Source organism: Temnothorax curvispinosus, unplaced genomic scaffold, assembly GCF_003070985.1.
Source record: "Temnothorax curvispinosus isolate PA1 unplaced genomic scaffold, ASM307098v1 QBEX01006657.1, whole genome shotgun sequence".
NCBI lineage: Eukaryota > Metazoa > Arthropoda > Insecta > Hymenoptera > Formicidae > Temnothorax > Temnothorax curvispinosus.
The window spans coordinates 897979-921600 of NW_020216437.1; the positions used below are offsets into that span (position 1 = coordinate 897979).

Below are 23622 nucleotides of genomic sequence, written 5' to 3' on the forward strand. Positions count from 1 at the left end.
TCTGCACGGATGGAAGCGTTTGCAGAATGCACTGCTTTGGGAGTAATCACACTAATCACACTTCGTGACTCTTCGGAATTTCGACGGACGTATAGAAAAGATGAAATACTCGCGTGAAAAATAAACGACTAGCGATGGCGGTAGAGAAGAGACCAAACGGGTGTTTATAAAACAAAAGAGAGATTGTTTTCTGTACACATAGTGCATAGTTTACCAAATAATGTATAATATAATAATAAAGAAGACTAAAACCATCCATGCAGGATGAACATTATTTAATTTTTAATATATAAATTCTTTAGATATTAATTTTCCTATAGTTATTACTGCAGTATTCATGAAGATCGACTGTCTATGCAAAGTGCTATTGTTTCTTTTTCTGGGATCAAAGAATTTACGTTATGTGTAAAGAGGAGATGTGAATTCTCAAGGTTGCGAGGGAGAATCTGAGCGCGTCAGATTTCTCGCGGGGCATATCGGTAATCTAGTCGTTATTACGTAACGCTCCCGATACACGTGACGAAATCAGGTGCATGAATGGGTATCTTATGGTGCATTGTTTCTGATTTGTCCATTTTGTAGTTGCGTTGCCACACGCAAGTCTGTTGTATAGATGCAGGCATCGATTGCGGGCCATCACGCGCACGAATCGATAGGTGAATACGCTTATTAATCGTTTTGAAAGTAATCGGAGGACAATGTCGGCAATGCGATTACATATTCAGGATTTCGCCGCGAGGAGCGAGAGCCACGTGACAAATACAAGAAAAATGAAATCATCGCTGCCGATTACGTCGGTCGCGCCCGTTCGATGATCTCGAACTCGAATTGGACGCTCGTCGCATCTGTGTCGTCAGTCGATGTTGTCCCCGGCGCGGTCGCGTGGGATTTAAACACATATGCACAGCGTACCCGTGTCCCGCATTTCTTTAATGCAAATGCGCACAATACTAACTGTCATGAGCGGCATAACATTTAAATTTATTGGGAGTCGCCGTGATACGATCAAGAGAAAACGCTACTCCCCGCCTATATTCCTTTTACATTTACAAAGGCGAATGCTCTATACATTATTTATAAACTTTGTGTGATATTTTCACATGATTAGTAACTAAATTTAATGAACTCGATATTCGTCTTTATGTAATCTCTTTCGATAAAAGTATAGATGCACGATAATCAGCAGCCTAAATCTTCTATTGCAGAAGTAACGCTTACGATTAGGAAATTAAATCGAAGATCCGGCTATAAAAATGTTGCTTGTTTAACAAACTATTTAAACAGCTGCTGACAAATGAGCAGTAGCCTTCATCGAGAATACGCAAAGAGTATGAAACTGTACATATTTATCACCCAATATCATCGCGTTACATACAATGACACCCACATCGTCGTCTCATAGCGACAACGCTAACGATACGTTAACGAATGACTCTATTAAACTGAAAACAGTAGCTGGCGTGGGCATTCGCGAATACCAACAAATTAATTGGCTCGCTGGTTGAATCGAATTCGCGCGAACGATCGGCGGCAGCGGCGGTGGCACGTCGACAACCCGTTCGATCACGTAAGGAGCAGCCGCCGGCCGCTGGGATGCCGTGCTGCATGCACGTTTGGGGTTGCGAGGTGGGGCGAGGATGCGAGGGCGAACGAGGGATCCCCGACGGAGGAGAATGCTCCTCTCCCGAGCACGAGCAAGCGAACGAACGAGCGATTCTACGCAGAAATCGGGAGAATGGGAAGGGAAGATCCTCTTGGGCGTCTTCATATAAATGACGGTGGTGCTCGCGGCACGGGATCACAGATTCGATCTCGTTCAAATCGACAAAGCCGTACACGAACCGCCGACAATCGTCGTCGTCGTCATGCAGTATCTAGTGAGTGATCTACCTCGTCGAAATCGCCGACGATCTTCTGGATATCGTTCGTTCGTTCTCCTTCCGCGATCACGTTCGCTTTTTGTGTTCTTTTTCTTCTTTTAACTTCCTTATTTTTTTTATATTCATTGGTGGACGCGCGATAATCGGTGAACGTATTAGTGGACGAAAAGAATGTCTTTTCTTTGCTAAATCGCGATTCTGATTGCGTTGCGCAAGAATCGTACTTCGGTAGTAAAACATTCCGCAGTTGGTGGTAATTTTACGTGAAATTACGCGATGGAACAAGCATTTCAATTAATAAACCTCCTAAATGATGAGTTTCTGACTTGGACGAATGTTGGGAAATGTGATGCTTCTAAATCTCAAATAACGATACGAGAAAAATATATCGCGAATGCGCGAGTTTTTGTAATTATATAACGTTCGAAAATTAGAATCACATCAAGTCCTTAGGAACACTTCAATCTTTAGCTTTACAAACGTATTAATGTATGAAAAATATATTTTTATATTTATAAAATAAATGTTATTTTATAAATAAATATAAAAATATCTATATATTTTCAATTATTTTTGTGTGTTGGTTCGGATAAAAACAGTATGATTACAGATCTTGGCTTTTGCCATCTTCGGCTGCGTCTTCGGACAATTTGGATCGTACCGCGGCTTTCCCAGCCAAAATGCATATAGACCAACGCCGAGGCCCTATCAGCCGCAGCCGCAGCCGCAACCGCAATACACGCAACCGCAATACACGTATGAAATTTGTATACGATAAGCCGCTAAAGTCTTTATTTCTTTATGATAATCTTATCCCAAAATCGTTTGTTTAAAATATACTGTTATCAGTTATCATAAATTTTCGCTACGAAATTACAGTAAATTAATATACGTCAAGAATTGTATTCATATAAAATTACTAGGTTATAATACGTCTCGTTAATCGTAAAAAAGAATTGATAAATCTGAAATCAATAACTGCATAAATGGTAAATTTTACAGATTTATATTTCTTAAAAAAAGGTATCGTTACAAATTATAATTAAGTAAAACTGATCTTTAATATTGTTTCTTTGCTACTGCTTCCGATTTCTGAGCTAATAGCTGTTTAGCATTGGAATAAATATAAACGGAGACGCAAGACTCAAGCACGCACGCACACAACTTTTGCGTTATAAATGAAACCGTTTAGAATTCAAGGCTACGCGAAATGATACGGTTTCAACTTTTTACCGTAGGTCTGCCGCAAAGCCGTTCATAGGCATTCGAAGCCAGCACAAGGATACATCACCGGACGGATCTTACACCTTCGGCTATGAAACCGAGAACGGAATTTCAGTCTCTGAAAGGGGATACCCTCAAGCTGGGCCTCAGGGTCAAACGGAGGTAAAACAATTATTCCATATTGTTGTTTTGTATAATCCGTATTGTTCTAACACATCTAATTTAGTTTCAAAAGATTTATTTGTAAAGCCATATACGAGAAGAGAGAGAGAGAGAGAGAGAGAGAGAGAGAGAGAAACTTTTGATTCTTTACTTTTACGAAGTACTTTACTTTTAAGTTTATCAAAAATTAAACTAAAGGTTTAATTAAAATTTTATAAATTTTTTATAATTAGTTACTACTCTGTATAATCATTAAGTTCTGAACACATTTATTACATACTGTTATGCTTTAATAATATTTTAGGGTTACTAATGTCGTGTAAAGAATTAATATCATTGATGCATTTTTTTTAAGAATTTATATTTATATGAAAATTTGCAATATATAGAAAACTTATTTTTTTCGGATTTTATTAGGAATTTCCGTTAAATTCCTTAATTTGTATATCGCCAGATGTTATGAGTGTTACATCATCTAATAGAAATTAATTACGTATGTGTATTATGTAATATGCAAATCTCATTTCTCCACACTATAATTTCAATCAAACTTCACTTCCTTTCTTCTTCAGTAGTTAATCAGCTTTGCTATTATTATTTTCACTATTTATTATAATAATTTTTCTGCTACATTTTTTCTACCAGCAAAAATTTTCATTTTTTCCATTCTTTAGTCTTTAATTAAAGAATTGTTTCACTGATGCACAGCGGTCGAATTCAACTTCTCAAGAACTTGAGAAACTGTTTAATTTTCTCAAGTTCGTAGAAAACTCCGGCCAAAATTGCAACTTTACAATTATAATCGATCGAAACATAAAGACATTTTTTTCAAATTCTAATTATCGCATCTATCTCTTAATCGATTCATATAGGTGGTCCAGGGCAGCTATTCTTACCAAGCGCCCGACGGAACCCCGATCACCATTCAGTATACGGCCGATGAGAATGGTTTCCACGCTGAGGGTGCCCACCTTCCCACACCGCCCCCCATCCCGGAAGCTATCAGAAGAGCGCTCGCGGCAAATCCGCCTGGGCCCGATGACGAAAAGTACGACCGACAACCCTTCCAGCAGAGATTCGGCGGACAGACGTACAATCCCAATCCATTCCGAAGATTCTAGTTTCACCGTATGAGATCCGCAAAATCCTCCACGACCAGCACGGTCCAACGAACTCGTTGGAGGGAGGCTCGGCTAGATATCGATACATGTGACGGCTTTGAGTCATTTTTTTCCCTCCCCAGCCTCTAATGCGAAGTGATACGTGTACATAGGACACAGTATGGTGGATAACAAAACAGTATCGATCCCTATATAAGAAATATAACTGCCGTTACGCAATAAATCAATATACATATTGTTTCTATTTGCCCTCGAATTTATTTCTCCGCCCTTCCTGCTCGTTGCGTTCGTCTTGGCATTGAAAAGAATGTCGATTCATCGTCTCTTCATTTTCCTCAAATGTAACTTTATGACGGCTTTACGTGCGCAATCCGAAAGAAGTTATTCGCTGGATCGTGTACTCAATTGTTATTTAAAGATGATTCTTCGTGGGAAGAGTCATGCGCCGCGCGAATGTTTCGCATTCTGATGGGGAGATTTTTATGGCGAGCTGCATGCACCCATCCGTTCGTCGTACCGCGTTCCCACGAAAAATGGCGGATGACGTGGAATAATAATGAGATTGTGGTTCCAGCAAAGGAAGGAACGCTTTAATGTCAATCTCCACCCACGTTGGCTGGTGATGACATATATTACGCAAATTTTCATTCGGAGCAACAGAGCGGAGTCGCGCGGGCGATTCAGAATTCATTTGGGACGCGATCCAGTTTAAAGAAGCGACAGCTTCGAAATCGCTTTTCGTCCGCCTGACCTGACACAGTGACATACTTACATCGACGGCGAGAAAATGTTACATGCCAGTTTTACAGGCATATGTAACGCCGCTGTGTATAACGCCGTTGCATCATCTCGTGCGAGGTACGAGCACTTACTTGTCTATAATTTGCCGCAAAACTTGGGATCTAATAACCGTAATTAGTTGTAACGTGCGATTATACTTTTCAAGGAGGTGCTACCGCTTTGTGTATTTATAATACTTTATAGCGTTGCGCGAGAAAGAAACGCACGATCGTATGTTATCAATGAACGTGAAAATATTTCGTTAAAGGTCATTATATCTCGATTGCTCCTCTACGAGATCGCGATAACACGCTTATCGTAATTAAATGTAATTAAACGCTGTGATGGGTGGCAAACCCTCGTAAAATCATTAACGATAAAATTATTAACTTTTATCTCAGTCGGAATGGTGCACGCGGAGCGTAAATTTTCGCTATTACCTTTATGATCGCGAGTGAAGGCGGTATGTGAAGTTCAACTCCGCCAACGGCGGTTTAAAAATCCACAGCGAAATCAACTGAAACATTTGAACCTTTCACGCCGCGCATACAATCTTCATACTCGTTTTCTCGTGAGACTTTAATATTCTTCTCATTTTTTAGATTCAAACTTGTGACGCGACAATTAATATGGTTTACAGAAAATAATGTAATATATAATTTTATTATATTATATATACAACAAATGTATGTATACGCACAGATTGCATTAAATTATGTTTATTTATACATTTTATATTTTATGAAAAATGGATTTTAATTGATTTATAACCGATTTAAAGGAAAAATGCAATTTTATGGAATCCATAAGTTTCGTCGATTGTTTTCGCGAAAAAATTCCGTGCATTGATTGATTTTTCACGCCTAGATGAAAAATTTTGTCGAAAGCCGGACAGGTCGAAAACAAATCGCGACGTAAAAGGTTTGCAATAACGAGGCTACAGGTACCCTGACCTCTCTAATATGCAACACGAGAGGATGAGAGAGCGCATACGGTTGAAGTTCGCGTGCACCACGCCTGCAGCGAGCGCTTGTGCGAAGGTGCGTTTATGATGTAGCGAACATATGGATTCGTCATCGGTGAATCCACAGAAATTAAAAGCAGAGGAAATTCATATTTCTTCCATCACGTATTATTGCTTCACCATCGAGAAACTCTCTTATCTTGAATTTCTATCTGTCTCTTACCGTTCGAGTTCTACTTCTTAAAGACTATAAGATTATAAATTATTATTTAACTTTCCAAGTATCAATGAAGAAATTTTTTTCTCAGTAAAATAAAAAATATACGAAAAAGAAAAAAGAAGAAATATTGCGCATCGTGATTGAGGTGTGCACAAATGCACCTCAAATGAATCATAACGAGCAAAACAGGGTGGGACGAGTGCAGGTGAAAGTATTATTGTACGCACATCTCGGCCTCTCTTTCGTTACTTCGCATTCTTCCACGCATCATCCCGGTCAAGGACTGTCCGCCCGGCGCATGCGGCGTGACTTGGGCGGTTCTGCACTTCCTTTGAAAGGTTCGATCGGACCGATTATCGCGCGAAACGCAAAGATTAGAGAGAGAGAGGAGGGGGAGAGAAATTGAACAAGCATGCAAGAGCGAGTAGCATTTCGATTTTATAAACGTGACGGAGTGTGCAATCCGTCAACAACTGACGCTTCTAATTTCAATTTTTCAATTTTAATTCGACAGCAATAAATATCGACTTAATCCAACGCATGTGTGCTGTTATTTATTTTCAAATCTTTACCTGTTTTTCCCCCTTTTTAAACTTATAACGCTAATTAATAATAAATTAAACAAACATGTGCGTGATACGCAGAGAATAGTAAATTAAACACGAAAAATTGAGGCAACCCGGGAAAAAATTATATATATATAATTATAAGATATGTATGTTTTCTTTCTCTTATATATAATCTCTGTCATACTTTCGCAGAATTTTGCAAGAACTACAAGTTGGCCAGACTCTGATTAGAGGGACTCTGGTGCACATCTTTTCTAATCGCCACACACAGTAAAATTTTAATTAAGTTAAAAAATATTATATACACATATATTTATTTATTTATTTATTATTATAAAAGAAACAAACGGAGACGCGACAACTTGAATGACTAAATAACTGATTATACAATGTTCTATATATAATCATATTTTATATACATATATAATTACATATAGACAATATTTTCTCATTTCCTCGAACTTCACTTTTTTGTAAAAAAAAAAGCAATGCAAACATTTTCCTTTATAGTTATATATTTTTTAAATTTTTCTTATAGTTCTTATCTCTACGAACAAAGATTATAGGTGCGATCCACTTGGTGCTCCAAAACGCTCTTTGAAACAATGGAAACATTTCATCCTTGTTTATCAAATGTTAAACAAGGACAAAATGATACTCTGAAGCGTTTAAAGCGTCTGGTGGATCGCACCCTGTATAAGAGAAAGAAAACATACATGGACATATTTTATATACAATTATTACATGAAAATTTTTTTCCCGGGAAATCACAAACACATAAAACAAAACAGGACGTACCTCGGCCGCATCAGTCGGTCTCGGAGTCACGTAGTGGTCACGTACGCTGCGGCAGGTTTAACGTTCCTTCACGCAACAATATCGCTCGAGCAGCTGTATATTTTACGTAACAATATTATTTAACACGCACAAATTAGAAAAAATCTTCACTGAAGCGACACATTGACCACATAAGAAAATGGCCCGTTTCTTTCTCCTCTTTTCTTCTTTCTTTTTTCCATTCTCGGAGTTTCTTTAAGCGCCATCTCTGAAACGCAGAGGTAATTATCAATCACTGACTTCTTATCGGTAAGTTCAGATTTACCATTTGCTCATTACAAGGATGAAAAGAGTTTGATCGTTCGTTGCACTCGGTTGCAGATGTCGCTTCGCAGGTTCTCCCCGATTTCGCTTGTAATCTTGTAATTAGAACATAACCCCAAAAAAGTGCGACAAAATCCGGACTGTTAACGAATAACGAACGTTAAAAGTGTGGTTTGCGGTAAACAAGACGATTTAACAAAAGCGAAAGATGCCGGATCATTTAGGAGAAGATATGCGGAAGGTGAAGAACGAGGAGGAGAAGGAAGAAAAGGAGATAAAATGTGAGTTCCATTTCGCGACTTTCTTTATTGTTCACTTTATCATGATTCTTATTTCCTAAAAGCTCGTCTTCTCGATTTTCAGCACTGGATGAAGACGATATCGCTTTGTTGAAGACTTACGTATGTTAATCACCATTAGATATGTTGTTAGAGGAAAAATTTGAAATCAAGATATAGAGATAAATGTCCATTTGTCATATAAACGTCATGTCTTGAATTCCTGTAAATTTTTGTCCTAATTAGGGCCAAGGGCAATACACGAAGTCTATTAAGTATGTTGAAGAGGATATCCAAATGATTATCAAGCGTGTGAACGAGTCAACGGGGATCAAAGAGTCTGATACTGGCCTGGCACCGCCGGCACTTTGGGATTTGGCGGCTGACAAGCAAACTCTGCAAAATGAGCAACCCCTGCAAGTGGCACGCTGTACCAAAATCATAAATGCGGATTCCGACGATCCGAAGTATATAATAAATGTGAAGCAGTTCGCGAAGTTCGTAGTTGACTTGGCAGATTCTGTAGCGCCAACGGACATAGAGGAAGGCATGAGGGTAGGAGTGGATCGCAACAAGTATCAAATTCATATTCCACTGCCATCCAAAATCGATCCTACCGTAACGATGATGCAAGTGGAAGAGAAGCCTGATGTTACCTATAGCGATGTTGGTGGCTGCAAGGAGCAAATCGAGAAATTGAGAGAAGTCGTTGAAACGCCCCTGTTACATGTTGGTTTATAATCGTTTACTATTATTGCGATTTGTTAACAAAGTGTTGAGAAAATGTAACCAAGAGATTTATTACAGCCGGAGAAGTTTGTCAACCTGGGTATTGAACCACCGAAAGGCGTTTTGTTGTTTGGGCCTCCAGGTACAGGAAAGACTTTATGCGCTAGAGCGGTGGCCAATAGGACAGATGCCTGTTTCATTCGTGTCATTGGTTCAGAATTAGTCCAGAAATATGTTGGTGAGGTATGTCAAATGCTGCGTAAAGAAGCAATTATAAAAGTAAAGAGCAATGTTTATGGATAACATGTACAACTTTGTTCTTTCGCAGGGTGCTAGAATGGTAAGAGAACTGTTCGAGATGGCGCGAAGTAAAAAGGCTTGTTTGATCTTCTTCGACGAAATCGACGCCATCGGTGGTGCCCGTTTTGATGACGGTGCCGGCGGTGATAACGAAGTTCAACGTACTATGCTGGAGTTAATAAATCAGTTAGACGGGTAAGTTGCTCGTCTATTCCTAAAGAGTTGCTGTCTAATTATTTTACGACTTAACCGTAACTTAATTTTTTCAGATTTGATCCACGAGGTAACATAAAGGTTCTAATGGCGACGAACAGGCCGGATACCCTGGATCCTGCATTGATGCGACCAGGTCGTCTGGATAGAAAGATAGAATTTGGACTGCCGGATCTCGAGGGACGCACGCACATCTTCAAGATTCACGCGCGCTCGATGAGCGTCGAGAGGGATATCAGATTCGAGTTGCTCGCTCGTTTGTGCCCTAATAGCACAGGCGCTGAAATACGATCGGTCTGTACCGAGGCTGGTATGTTTGCGATTCGTGCACGGCGCAAGGTTGCCACGGAGAAGGATTTCCTCGAGGCGGTTAACAAGGTCATCAAATCGTACGCCAAGTTCTCCGCAACGCCAAAATACATGACTTACAATTAGAAGTATCCGCAATTCGTTTAATTTTCGTGTTCGATAAATTATCAGCGCGACACATAAATCTTATAATTATTTCTATTGCTGTATCTATTGAATAAGTCAAGGAGCAACTTTGCCCATAAGTAGAATATATAATAAACTGTTGTTTTCCGATACAAACCTCGTTAAAAGTTTTCTGTTCGATCTTAATGACTTTTTTTACGCATGTAGATTTTCGAACCTCAATTTAATAGGCGCGTCAGGCTTGTTGATTAGAAACGAAACTGAATCAAGAGGCTCTCCACACCATGTAAACCGCAGATTTCTGCAGATCTGCAAAGAATTCATTGAAACATCATTGCAATTATGTATGTGATTGCGCAATATGTTATTAAGAAAAATTGATAATTCTTAAGACACACACTCGCAGTAAAACAACTTGCAAATTTTGTTCCGCGAATCGTCTTGCGATGCACGATCGCGGGCCATGGCCAAAAGGAAGTACAGTATACGGGTTGACAGGCTTTTTTCTCAGCTTGTTTTCTTTGTCGTTACTATCGCGTAACCATCTCTCCGGTCTGAATGAATTTGGCTCGTCGAAATATTCGGGAAGTCGACAAATCACTTGATTTTGCGTGACGACTACAGTCTGAAACATTTCGATGAGATTTTCCCTTAAAGAATTTGTTTCATCACTACCTTTCAAAATATAAATTATTTATTTATTATTAATATTATTTAATAATAATATTATTGTTTATTTATAAACACAAATACACTACTCCTTTGGGAACGCGATATCCGCTCAGCACCACATCAGTTTGCAGGATACGACCTATTCCCACGGAAATAGGATTTAGCCTGAAAGTTTCTTTTATTGCGGCCTTCACGTACGTGGCATTTCTTAGGATCTCCGTCGTTATCGGGGACATAGGATCCGGTAACAAAGCCGCAGCTTCCGATCTTAGCTTTTCTTGAACAGCTGGATTAATTGCAAGATGATACAAGGCGAATGACGTACTGTATGTCGTCTAAAATAATATGAAATTTATATTTTCCTCTCGCCACGATTTCGTCGCTTGTAATAACTATATTTAATCGCAAGTTCATTAAAATTCATGTAAAACGTATAGTCAATACTTGAAAACCTACGGTATCCACGCCAGCGAGCAACATATCACACGCCATACCCACAATATCTTTAATATCTAAAGCCTCATTTTTTAAATATTCCTTGAGAAGAGATTGTTTCCGACATATTAATGCATCTCGATTTTTCTGAGTAACCATTTGTAGCGCTACTCTGAGATATTCCAATAACAAAAAAGTTATAAATTATGACAGAATTGTGTAAATGAGCACGATTTCATCAGAAATCTATTTCATTGTCATAGTCATGATTCTTTTATAAATAATGCAAAGATTTTTTTACGACGTAAAAAGTATCATTTTTTTTTTTTTAAAGGAAATGGTAAATTAAAATAAATGTATTATTTATTTTTTTATAGCTTTTTTATCTATAAGTTTTTTTAAATAATTAAAAAATAAAATTTAGAGAATTTATGTGTAATTTTGCATTATTTACGAAATGATCAAATATTTTTCCAACAATTTAAGGTCACAACAATTAATATTTTATATATGCGGTAATAAATAATTTACAATTGCGCACTTACTCTTCCATGTAATTCTGCGCCTTGCGCAATTTTTGGTATAACGGCGTTTCGAAAAATCGCCAAAGCATCGGGCCATTGTCTAATTTCAAAATTACGCTATTCGTCGTAAACGCTGCCTCGATTAGCCTTGAACTTCGAGAATGCGGATGTTTTTCTTCTTCCGAAAGACTTCGCATTTTTACATCGAAAGCCACGAGACAAGTCACTGAAAATGTATGCCGATGATGTAACATATGCTTTTTGTCAACGTTATTATATATGTATATTCGTCAAAATCGGTAGCGTTAATGAATTATTTGTCTAGACGTGAAAATATTACATTCGAGAAAGAGACGCGAGAATAGAGGTAGAAAATCGTCGGGCTTCTCGCGAGAGCAGAGCTGCACGAACTCCTGAACAACTGCGTCGGTATCCTCAAGGTAATCGACGACGTTCCGGGGTTTGCTAAGGACCTTTTGGAATTCACGGCGCAGCCTCCACCACTCGGTGCCGTTTCTGAAATATCCGATCCCCATATTAATCTTTATTCTACCGAGACACGAAGCGATTCTCCGGCCGATTCTTATGTACAAATATCATGACATATTGTAATGCGAAATTTTGTAAGATTCTTACGTGGGTAAGAGACCCCCAGTGTTGTAGACGTTACTCCTGTCCTTTCGATACTTGAGGAGAGCCAAGTGCGATCTTCTCTTCGGATGCAGACCCGCCTCAGCTTTGAAAATCTCCGCGATATCTTCCGGTCGGAATACCCACACTACTGATTGGCCTGGTACTATTTCCTCACGCACCAGAGGTCCATATTGCTTTTTTTTCAATAAGCCGTTGATATGTAGCTTCGTAAAATTGTATTCACCTATACCGTTGACATATATTCCGTAAGATTAATTTATCGACATTTAAGAGAGAGATGAGCAAGTATTATTTGGAATATGTAGTAATAGTTATAATACAGAATCGGTTCTCTCTATCCTTAGTTCAATGGAAAATTTTAGAAACATTAAATTTGCAATAGTAATAAATCTTTTTAATGGATTATCGAAATACATATTATTTTCTTACCAATGAAAGGTAGGTACTTGTACAGTGTTCCAATAACGGGCAAAGATCTTGGTCCCGGTATGTTTTCGAAAGGCTTGGGCTCGGTACTATCAACGTGACACTGATTAATTGAGCACGATTGAGCACGTAATTTCTTTATTGTTCCTCTTCCTCCACATAGTTTCACTCGTGCGTACATCACTAATGTATATTTCACACGTATATATACTTTGTACTAAAATTTTACCGTTGATTTATACAGTAGATTTATAAGAGAACGCCCTAAATGCACCAGAAAAACAGGTTTTATCTGTGCAGACTGCTTGAGAACTCGATCAATTTTGAACCTCTCGGTTCTCCTGTTCTCCGCCTTTCCTGTTGCTGGCCACTCGACATTCTCGTTCTGAACCGTTGGCATAAATTTGATGCTAGGCAGATAAAGTTCGGATACAACGCTTCACAATATTGCTTTTAAAGAAACATGAGCACAAGCTGACGAATATCATTGACTGCTAACGCGACTATTTAATGTGGCCAATATCTTGGTGACTTGTCTTGTATAATATTATTTCTTCCTCGTTTAATATATCTATTATTTACTTATTACGTAACGTCTAAAATGTCGCCAATGATCATAGAGATATCCCAGTGAGAAATTACCCTTAGAATTGACGTCTATCGACGTCTACAGACGTCTAATTATACGGGTGACTTTACATGAGATTACGAAAAAAAAATATATGGCTTATAAAATATACGTATATGCGCATAGGATTATAAAAAAGTATATATATATATTTTATTTTGTATAATAATACTTTTTAAATTTTCTACGATATTTTCGAGAGATCTTGGTTAAATTTTCAAAAATTTCCTATGTTTTATAACAATATTCCGTCGAAATTAATTCTATAACATAAAAAAGTAAAATTCGCGATAATATTAGAAATATCATATAAATTTTATACGATTAGATCTACAAATTCTCGAGCTCGGATTTATAATAAATTGCGCACTTAGCTTATACAGCTTAATAAGCAATTTTCTTTAAATTAGTGTTGGTTGTACTATGAAAATTAATAGGAGAAAATAGCGTAATATATGCCACTTATTACGTATACGTGAGCGTATAATTTTTTGACCCCAACTCTTTATATCTTATTAATTCTCTTCATACCTGAATCAAAATTTTTTACTTTTGACTATAATTGTCATTTATCTAAAATCTGAGGTCTACTTTTATACTTCAAATAATTAGATTATCATTTTCTCACAGTTTTGACGATGAAGGTAATAATGAATAAGTATTAAGACTATAGTAACTGAACAGGTCATATAATAACAAAAACGGCAAATGTTTCAATACTGTGCGACAATAGCCCATTTTAGGCAAACTGTATATTTTGTTTGTAAAAAACGATAGAAAAATTATTCAATCAAAAGGTTTTTACTACATTATTAATTTTAACAAAAGTGTAAAATGTAAAATGCTATGATGTATGATGCTTTATAGCTTCACTCTCAGAAAAGAATTCTAGATACAATACTATTAGGATCGAAATAGGGCCAATCATATTTTAATCTTAAATAGAAGAATTCTTAAATTCTATCTAGACTTCTAGATAGTATATTGTTTATCTTAAATAGAGGAATTCTTAAATCTAGAATAAAATAATCTTGATGCTATCCCTCTAATTTTCTCAGAATTATTCTAGATTCAAGAATTCCTCTATTTAAGATTAAAATATTCTTCTTTTAATACTAAATATGATTGGCCCTATTTCGATCCTAATAGTATTGTATCTAGAATTCTTTTCTGAGAGTGTTTCTTTCTTCGTTTCTTTTCTTTCTTACATATTAAACTTATTATTATAATATACTTATGCTTAATTAAAGTTGGAAAACACGAGAATTAACAGGATATAAAGAGTTTCATGAGATTTTGTTGAAAATTTTTTTGTAAATCTAAGTTTATTTCTAAACAAAGAGTAGAAATTATACTTTTATATGTACAAACTTATAACAATTCTGCGTTGCGGCCCGAACAGCAGCCGACTCGATTATGAAATTATGTATATGTATATAAAGAAATATAATCGTGAGAGAGCAATGAAAAGAAAAGAAACAACGATGAGTCAGCTTAACAAGCGAATTGCGGTTTTTTATTATCTACTAGTGTTGAAAAGCCATTGTTAAATACAGAAAAAATTACATAAATTTTAACTACGCAATAATTGTTGTGCAATATTGACCATCAATTTTAGGCATTTCTAAATATTGCGACCTTGACATTTCAGTATTATTAAAATTATTTTAATAATTTAATGCAGAAATTTGGTATTAATTAAACCGCAAATTACACTTAAGATGTTATATGGTAAAACATAGTGTAAAATTATATAGGAATCATTTAGAATTATTTAGGTAGCTCAAGTTAATTTCTAGTTTCTAATATGGTAAACTATATTTGGTTAATAATAAAATAGCGAACAAACAAAAGAAATAATTATAATTAACATTATTATTATTAATTATAATATATCGGAAAAGAAATGTTTTCGGATCCACGTATATATAACTTAATTTCGTATGAGGTTTTTCTTATAATAAATACCATATACTTCTAAAATATGTGATATTAGATATTATTTATTATTATTTATACACACACACACACACACTCTCTCTCTCTCTCTCTCTCTCTCTCTCTCCAGACAGCCAAATGCTGTGAGTTTGCTGCCATGCTGCCAACAATAGCAGCTTGTCGTTAATGCAACTAATTTTGACAAACTCGGGACAAGGTGAGACAGCATTATGCTTGTCGGGTTGAACTCATATGAATTATATTTTTATTAACAGCAAATTGATTGCAACGTGACAGCATCAATTTGTGAGGGATTTGTGACTATTTCATATTGTCAACACTTCGTTAGCAACGAGATATAATAAAAAAAACTTCATAGTTTGATGACATATACACAATAACGGATGAAAATCATTATATATGTGTTGTTGCCGTCACGTTTGATCATGATGCTCAAGATGGAACGATGAATCATTGCTGTCATGTTGCTGATATGTTGCAACATAACATACCAATATTGCGGACCGTTTGCTCTTGAAAACAGAGCTACAGTCATGTAGCTGTATTTGTAACGTTTTCTATTTCAAATATATAAAAACACATGCATTAGTTTGCTCAATATGTTCTATCACGCTTGGCTATCTGGGTCTCTCTTTCTCTTTCTCTCTCTCTCTCCCCCTCTCTCTCCCTCCCCCCTCTCCCTCTTTATAACTTTATATAAGTATCCTAACGTGTAAATCTCCATCAGACTCTTCTGACTAATTCAGTGGACGAGACCTTAGCCGCATACAATCATCTGGTTGCTGCGTAGGCAGTGTAGATAATTACGTTTTAAAAGCGTCGTGAAGCCGTGTAAAAGTCAGCTGGTTGCTGTAGACAGTGTAGACAGTTACGTTTTAAAAGCGGTGCGCGTCGTGAAGCCGTGTAAAAGAGATATCGTGAAAATGTGGCCGTTTCATAGTCAGTGTAACAGTACAGCAAGACTCGTCGGCAAAACCGTAATTATAACGGGAGCGAATACAGGAATTGGCAAGGAGACCGCTAGAGATCTCTATAGAAGAGGTAACTCTACGTTAATTTGAAAAATTTCAACAGAAATTGATAATTTCTTGAAATAATGATTCGTTAGATTGGATTTGTTGATTTTATCTAATTATATCGCTTTTTATCGCGTTTTATCGCGTTTTATCGCAAGAAAATTATAAATTCTTAATATGTGTAAGTCTCATGCTTATAAACTGAATTTATATCTCTTGTTGTATGAAGTCGATATTTATTATTATAACCCAGTGAGAAATGATCCGTCGAATCGACGTCTATATATACGTCTAATTAGACGTTAATTCGATGGGTCATTTCTCACTGGGAACATATACCAGTTTGATGGTATTTTAGCATAACTTGGTACGAGAAATATAGTATTCATACATTTGAATATATAAATTAATATTTATATTTTTAGGAGCAAGAGTAATTTTAGCTTGTCGAGATATGCAAAGAGCAAACGACGCAATTGAAGATATAAGAAGAAATCCTCCCTCAAAGTAAGTAAAATTATTATATAAATATGCATTATTGTTGACGAATAGAATTTATAATTTGCTTGTAATTATTCCTAACTTATCGATTAATGGTGAGCTTATAGGTAATCAGTAATTCATAATTATCACTACTTATATGTTTAATACAATACTTATATTTCATAATTTTTCGTAAATACAATTCAGCAATAATATTATTGTCATTTTTCTCAGAGAATTGTCATTATTTAATGTATCGTTACATATATTATATTGCTATCGTAAGATATTTTCGAGTATTTGACATAAAACTCTTTAATTATACCGAGGTACTTGCTTTCAACAAGAATTTCCGATATAATTAATTTGCAAGGCACTGTAAAGAGGCCGTCAAATAAGTAGGTCTAATAGGATAAGATGTAATCTCATTTGTCAAGTAAATCGAAGTTTCTTAAGAAATCCTATTGTCTACCAAGCAACTAGGAAAAGGTAGGTTTACTTAAATTAAAAATAGTAATAAACATAATGTTTAAGAGAGAGAGAGAGACGAAACATATGTGATCTGCAAGAAAAAATAGGAAGAAGATAAAAGTTTTTCTACGCTTCCAAGAAATTAGGCACTTTAAAAAATTTGTACTTTTACTAGCGTCTTTGCTTTATAAATTAATATTTTTTTTTAATAATGTATGGTCGATACTTTCCTTTGTATAATAATTATAAAGTTCTTGGAAAAATAAATTTTTTTTTTCTATGTTTATCGTGATTTCGTCACGATAGAGAAATAATAGAACAATTTGCAAAATTAGCAAACATGATTTTATTCCATAAAATTACTCAATATTTAATGAAATGTCAGTTATGTTATAAAATATAAAATATAATTGTTATAATCTACGGTTCTGAGATATTAATATAAACATAGTTAATATATACACACTTGATATACATCATATACATTTAGTATAATTAACACAAATTTTTATAATTGTATTAATTACACACACAATACGTATTGTATGTGTAATAATATATGATAATTTTCAGAGCAGATAGGGAACAGTTTCAAGGTAATCCAGGTGAACTCGCGGTCTATCGTTTGGACCTGTGCAGCCTAAAAAGCGTAAGAGAATGTGCTGAGATGTTGTTGAAAAATGAATCAGCCATTCACTTGCTGATAAATAACGCTGGTGTGATGATGTGCCCGCAAGAAAAGACCGAAGATGGATTCGACTTGCAGCTGCAAACAAACCATCTTGGTCACTTTCTCCTGACGCTCCTGCTACTGCCAAAAATGCAATCCTCCGGTTATGGTTGTAAAATATTGAATGTTTCGTCGTGTATGCACATGTGTACGTAAAATTAATAACATTCTAGTTAAGTTTATACATTACACAAATATAATTATAATATATGTTAATAATATACGTTTAGATCATAACGCGTAATGTTATCATGGAAGAAAAATAATTTAGCTAATGCAGCAAAAAATAGTTACTGCTATTATATATTTCTTGAGAGGACAAACAAATTTTGTCACGATAGTTTAATGTTACGGTAAGATTTGTTTTGCTAAAAAAATAGAAAAATTTTATAAAATAGATTTATTTATGTTAATTTGCTGTTAAGGCAAACAGTCTATAAAAGTATTTATAAAATTTGCTATGACGACAAAATTGTTGCTGTATAAAATGTTAATATAAAAATAAAACAAAATCAGAGAATGGCAAAAAGAAATAAAGTGAATTTGTTACTACTTAAAATAATTTGTAAATTTAAAGTTTTATTTTACTAAATAAAATTAGTTTTTTTAACACGAATTTTTTTTGCTATTAATAATAACTAACGAAATTTGCTGTATCAGCTGTGATATATAACAATAGAAAGAAATAGCTAATAGCGATGGCTATTATTGTAATATAGTTGGCGCTGTGCATGAGGACCTAAATTTGGAGAAAACATACACTCCCTTCAGAGCATATGCACAAAGTAAGCTAGCGAACGTATTGTTCACCAAGGAACTCGCTCGTCGGTTAAAAGGTATACAAAAACAATTATTACAAGCTGCAAATATTGTAGAGAATTTGAATATTATATAGCATGAATTAAAGCCGTGCGTCAAAGTGGCACATTAACTTCAATTAATTACAAAAACCGATCGTAAGTTTTTTGCTAGTTTTGCCTAGCTTAGATATTAATTTCTATAGTGTCCCAATTTTCAAATGTTACTTACTGATACTTTTTTGTTTTTTTTTTTTTTCTGATTTTTTGGTTAGTTTGAAAACAGTTTCTTTTTTAACAAGAATGTTACATACTAATAGTTTTTTAGATATATCTATTACAAGAAATTGAGGAAAAAATTTTTTTATAAATATAAAATTTTAAGGAATTAAGTAAATTATAAAATTACATTTTTTAGTTGATTTTACGTGGAGTTTACTTTAATAGAGATTTAAGACTTAATTGCAAAAATATAAAGCTAAAGATTGCAACAGATGATGACTTCCATTGTTCTTTTTTGCCAAAAAAAAATTAATTTCAATTTAATCACTCTGCTCTTGAAAAGTAATGTGCAAAGCGATAAAATAATCTGTAGAAATAAAGAAGGATATATAGAGATTTTTTGCACCTCCTTTTATATTTTAGTGCTATCAGACAGTTTATAAATTAGAATACGTACGTTTTTCAGAGGCACACATTTACGGAATAAATGTATATTCTTTGCATCCCGGAGTTATAACGACAGAATTAGGTAGACATTTTAGCAAGACAGTATTTCCAGGTGCAAGCACTGGTTTTCGATCGCTTCTGCGACCAATTTTAAAGAATCCCGAACAAGGTGCACAAACGACTATATATTGTTCAGTAGCCGAACAGGCAGCTAACGAGACTGGTCTCTATTATAGGTAAGAAAAAAATATATATATATGTTAATACCGTCAGAACCAAAATTCCGTCAATACCCGATTTAATTGGTCAAAACTAGTTTTATCAGAGAAATTTCATCAATACTGGTATTAACTAATCAATTCTAGAAATAACAACGGACTGTCAGTAAAAACTAGATCTGACTAAAAAATAGATTTGTTATAAAATCTGTTAACAATTTTTACTAAGCAAAATTAGTTCTCACTGAGTTGGGCCAGTTAAAAGTGTTGGTAATTATTCAAAATAGGGCTTTTTCCGAATTTTGATATTTTTTGTATCAATACTAAGGGAAGTAATTTGCTGATATGTCTGTATAGACAATACACATATAGGCGGGTAAGGAAGTTCTGCCTGCAGCGCGTTTTTTTCCAGTGTTACTTACATTAAATAAAATTATCCGCTAAGTATAATGTGCAATAAAATAATCCCTCAATATTTCAGAATTTATAATGTTTTATATAATATGATTTCAATAAAATATAAATATGTGTTGCATACTTCACATTTGTCATTACAAATTTAGTCGCATAAAATCTTTAAAACCTCAATTTTACACATTTCAACATTTGTATTTGAATAACTGCAAGAAAAAGAAAATATTTCAATATTTTTCTTCTTTATTTTAATACATTTTATAACAAAATTTTTTTACATTATTTTATTCTTATGAAGGGAATGCGGCGTTGCGACTCCACAGTGGCGAGCACGAAATGATCAAATTGCTGAAAATTTATGGAATCAAACCTGTCAGCTTCTGAAGTTGGAACCTGATACAGATTTCCTCAGATTTTTGACAACTGTTTCGCATCAAATTGCTAAATAATGTATTTAATTAGTATTTAACATACATTAAGTTTAAAATAATGTATCGTTTAAATTAAATGTACTTTTGTTTGCTAATTATTATGTGTACATTTGAAGTAAGTAAAAATAGAAAACATGTTTCTTTAACAAATAGATAAGTTCTAAAGATTGATTATAAGATGGATTATAATAATGATTATAAGATAAATTATAAAGATAGTAAAGTAAGTTACTTTAAAAAATTCAAATAATTAATATTAATTTAATTTTTAATAGTTACCATTCTTAACATTTTACTAATAAAATTTTAATTATATATCGCAAAGTTTTTATGTTTTGCGCGCGCATTTAATTTAGAGAAATTAAATTAATTATTTCTAATATAATTGTAATCACAAATAAATTTTTTGTTTTTTTAAATCTTTTTTACCACTATAATAAAGTTCCTCTAATCAGAGTCTAAGACGCAACTCGATAATTCTGGCGAAATTCTGTAAGAGAGAAGGATATATACTATAATATATATTTTTTTACGTTAAGAATTTCTTGATATTACAATTCAATATAAAAAAGAGTATAAAAGAATATATGAATATCTTTTTGATATTATAATTTCAATATAAGTAAAGATAAAAAACCATATATGTGTGTGTTTAAGATTCTTTAACCTTTCACTATAATTTGATTAAATTATGGTGCAAAAACAAAAAAATTATGCTTTTTCTTGCATAAATACATTAATTTTATTGCACATCTTTATTAATTGAAATTGCTCAGATATTGCCGAAAAACTAGTTTCCAGTTATTATATATTAAAAAATTATTTAATGATTTTACTTACACGTGTCTGAAGCCGCCACGATTTTAAGTAACTAATATAAGTAGCATCATATTTTGATGTAGAAATCTGACATCTTTCTAATTCTAATTTATTATGTATTTTGACCATAGATCTTATAGATATGGACTGGCAAAATATAACGTAACTTACTTCTTTCTCTAAAAACGGAAAGAAGAAAAGAGAATGAATGATATTTCTCTCTCTAAACTGTCCGGAAGTATGAAAAGAGAAAAAGATGGTCCTCTCTCTAACCTCCTTCGTACGCTACTTCTAATACAGAAACTATAGACAACTATAGACTAGTTCATATCAATAAGGTTTATGATTTAGATAAACACACATATGTGCATTTTATGCGTGTGTATATGCGCACATTTTGAATTTTTAATTGCTTGTCATATTACATATGGCATATAAAATTGCAAATGAAACATTATTTGGAGTTTTAACACGAATTCTTATATCATCTAAAATGGATTTTACATTTTTATTGTATATTTATTGTCTGTTGAACAAAATTTACAACCATCTATCAATTTAAACATTAATAAGAAATAGTACGAGTACGTAAATACTTTCTATTAAATATAAGATTAAAAACATGTAAAAAAATTAATTTATTTCAATGTATAATACTAGATAAAAACTCAAGACAAATAATATTTCAGTTCATAATTCAATACAATTGTAGTGAAAAATTAAAAATTTTAAAGTAGATTGTGAGTTTAAAGTTAGAGATAAAAGTTACATATTGTGAAAAAATAAAAAATAATTCGCATATTTCCATGTTATTTCACGTGTGAGACTAAAGTATTAATTTCCAAATTATACATGTGTGTGTGTATGCAATTTACATACAATTAATTTTTTTGAGCAATTTTATTCTCATTGTATAGTTATTCTTTTAAACGAGGCCCCACTTGTGCCAATTTAACTTTCCTCTCTCACCTACCTCACCTACTTACTTACTTCCACCACGTGACGTTCAATGTTTAGACGACCGTCGAGACAGGAGTTTCAGTCAGTTTAGTGATCGCAGTAGAAGAAAAGTAAAGATGCAGATATTATGCACTAGTCAGGTGCGTTTGGATGGCAAAATTGCCATTATAACAGGTGCGAACACCGGAATCGGCAGGGAAACCGCTAGAGATTTTTACAGAAGAGGTAAATAATTAATTTTTAATCAACAAATGAGTGAAAGTAGTGATTTTAATGTGCTTGCTTATATGTTTGTGTGTGTCCGAGCGCGAGTGCATGTATATATTAGATACATTTATTAATTGCACAAAATGTTATTCTTTAATGAAAAACAAATCAAAAAAATTTTAATCCGTTTTTTCTCTGATGCTTAACAAAGAAGGCATTATTAGAACAAAGTCTATTCAATATTCTTTACATGGACATATGTTTGTGCCTCACAGTGTACTGATTATTAACATTCACTGCAGTACCAGTATTAAAAATCTATAGTTTACGTTACATACTATTATGTATGTAGATTTCAGATGGTTACTGGGGTATGTGACTCAGAACGCAGCTTATACGCAGTTTTGTTTTAAAATTGGTATTTATAGTCGTTACCTTTAGATCGTCTTATTGTAAAATAAGAAAATGCAGATATTATCATATCTTGATTAAAGATCAATTGATAATGTACTTAACTGAGAAACAAAACAATTACTGTGAAATCTGACTTGCGACAAAATATTGATTAAAATCGCATTATATGCTTGTTTAAATCTAAATTTTAAAATTGAACGATAGTGACATGTCAATCACACATGTCAGTAAAAATACCTCCAGCTAATATGTATGTTAACACAAGAAAACGAAAAATTTTACATCTTTTAAATAAAAATGTTTATTTTTATTTTATTTATTAATATTATAATATTAAAAATTATATTCTTATAATATTATACACATTATAACATTAAATATATAATATGTTATTTATAATATATATTATATTTAATAAATGTAACTGTTTATGATCAATTTAGAAATTCTTGAGAATTTTTATTATATATTTATCAATTAGAGGATAATCTCCTTTCAAGTTCTTTAGATTTATTAATTAAATAATATACATTTTTTTTCATATATCTTGTCTCTCTTTCCCTCTCTTTCTCTTTCAAGAGAAAGAGAGATTCAGCTGATTCAAAATGCAAGAATTATTCACACCCTTCCTGTTGAATTTAATTTTCGTTAACTTTCTACTTAGTGAAAGTCTAATGTAAATCCGTTCTACATTGTAGTACATACCATTGCGAATACAC

The 23622-nt window shown here is 33.9% G+C and overlaps 5 protein-coding genes across 7 annotated transcripts in view; 4 read left to right on the forward strand and 1 right to left on the reverse strand.

Moving 5' to 3' along the window:
• The first annotated feature begins 1772 nt into the window (after positions 1 to 1772).
• Positions 1773 to 4631, forward strand: LOC112456162 (endocuticle structural glycoprotein SgAbd-2-like). The gene is made up of 4 exons (XM_025018535.1): positions 1773 to 1877; positions 2491 to 2636; positions 3119 to 3266; positions 4139 to 4631. Exons 1-4 carry the CDS (start codon positions 1773 to 1775, stop codon positions 4385 to 4387), a joined length of 648 nt encoding a protein of 215 aa, XP_024874303.1. The 3' UTR covers positions 4388 to 4631.
• Positions 4632 to 8116: 3485 nt separating this feature from the next.
• Positions 8117 to 10128, forward strand: LOC112456159 (26S proteasome regulatory subunit 7). Its single transcript, XM_025018532.1, has 6 exons — positions 8117 to 8302; positions 8385 to 8422; positions 8546 to 9028; positions 9107 to 9271; positions 9357 to 9523; positions 9598 to 10128. Exons 1-6 carry the CDS (start codon positions 8230 to 8232, stop codon positions 9974 to 9976), a joined length of 1305 nt encoding a protein of 434 aa, XP_024874300.1. The 5' UTR covers positions 8117 to 8229; the 3' UTR covers positions 9977 to 10128.
• A 27-nt stretch (positions 10129 to 10155) lies between these two features.
• Positions 10156 to 13438, reverse strand: LOC112456158 (cytochrome P450 302a1, mitochondrial). Of its 2 annotated transcripts, XM_025018530.1 has the most exons (8): positions 12691 to 13438; positions 12244 to 12484; positions 11948 to 12123; positions 11629 to 11833; positions 11105 to 11255; positions 10735 to 10983; positions 10377 to 10601; positions 10156 to 10285 (listed from the first exon to the last, which is right to left on the reverse strand). In XM_025018530.1, the coding sequence occupies exons 1-8, from the start codon at positions 12866 to 12868 to the stop codon at positions 10172 to 10174; spliced, it is 1539 nt and encodes a 512-aa protein (XP_024874298.1). In that variant the 5' UTR covers positions 12869 to 13438; the 3' UTR covers positions 10156 to 10171. The 2 variants fall into 2 exon arrangements, with proteins under 2 accessions (XP_024874298.1, XP_024874299.1); XM_025018531.1 differs by lacking the exon at positions 10156 to 10285 and having other exon boundaries at positions 10590 to 10674; positions 10714 to 10983.
• Positions 13439 to 16009: 2571 nt separating this feature from the next.
• Positions 16010 to 20714, forward strand: LOC112456207 (retinol dehydrogenase 12-like). The gene is made up of 6 exons (XM_025018609.1): positions 16010 to 16315; positions 16716 to 16797; positions 17818 to 18122; positions 18694 to 18810; positions 19460 to 19676; positions 20371 to 20714. Exons 1-6 carry the CDS (start codon positions 16198 to 16200, stop codon positions 20519 to 20521), a joined length of 990 nt encoding a protein of 329 aa, XP_024874377.1. The 5' UTR covers positions 16010 to 16197; the 3' UTR covers positions 20522 to 20714.
• Positions 20715 to 22331: 1617 nt separating this feature from the next.
• Positions 22332 to 23622, forward strand: part of LOC112456185 (retinol dehydrogenase 11-like) — a 6751-nt gene continuing 5460 nt past the window's right edge. The window contains exon 1 of one of the 2 annotated variants that reach the window (XM_025018568.1): positions 22332 to 22507. In XM_025018568.1, the coding sequence (XP_024874336.1) occupies positions 22399 to 22507 (109 nt within the window). In that variant the 5' untranslated portion in view covers positions 22332 to 22398. The remainder of the gene's footprint in view (positions 22508 to 23622) is intronic. The other variant, XM_025018567.1, reaches the window with a different exon arrangement.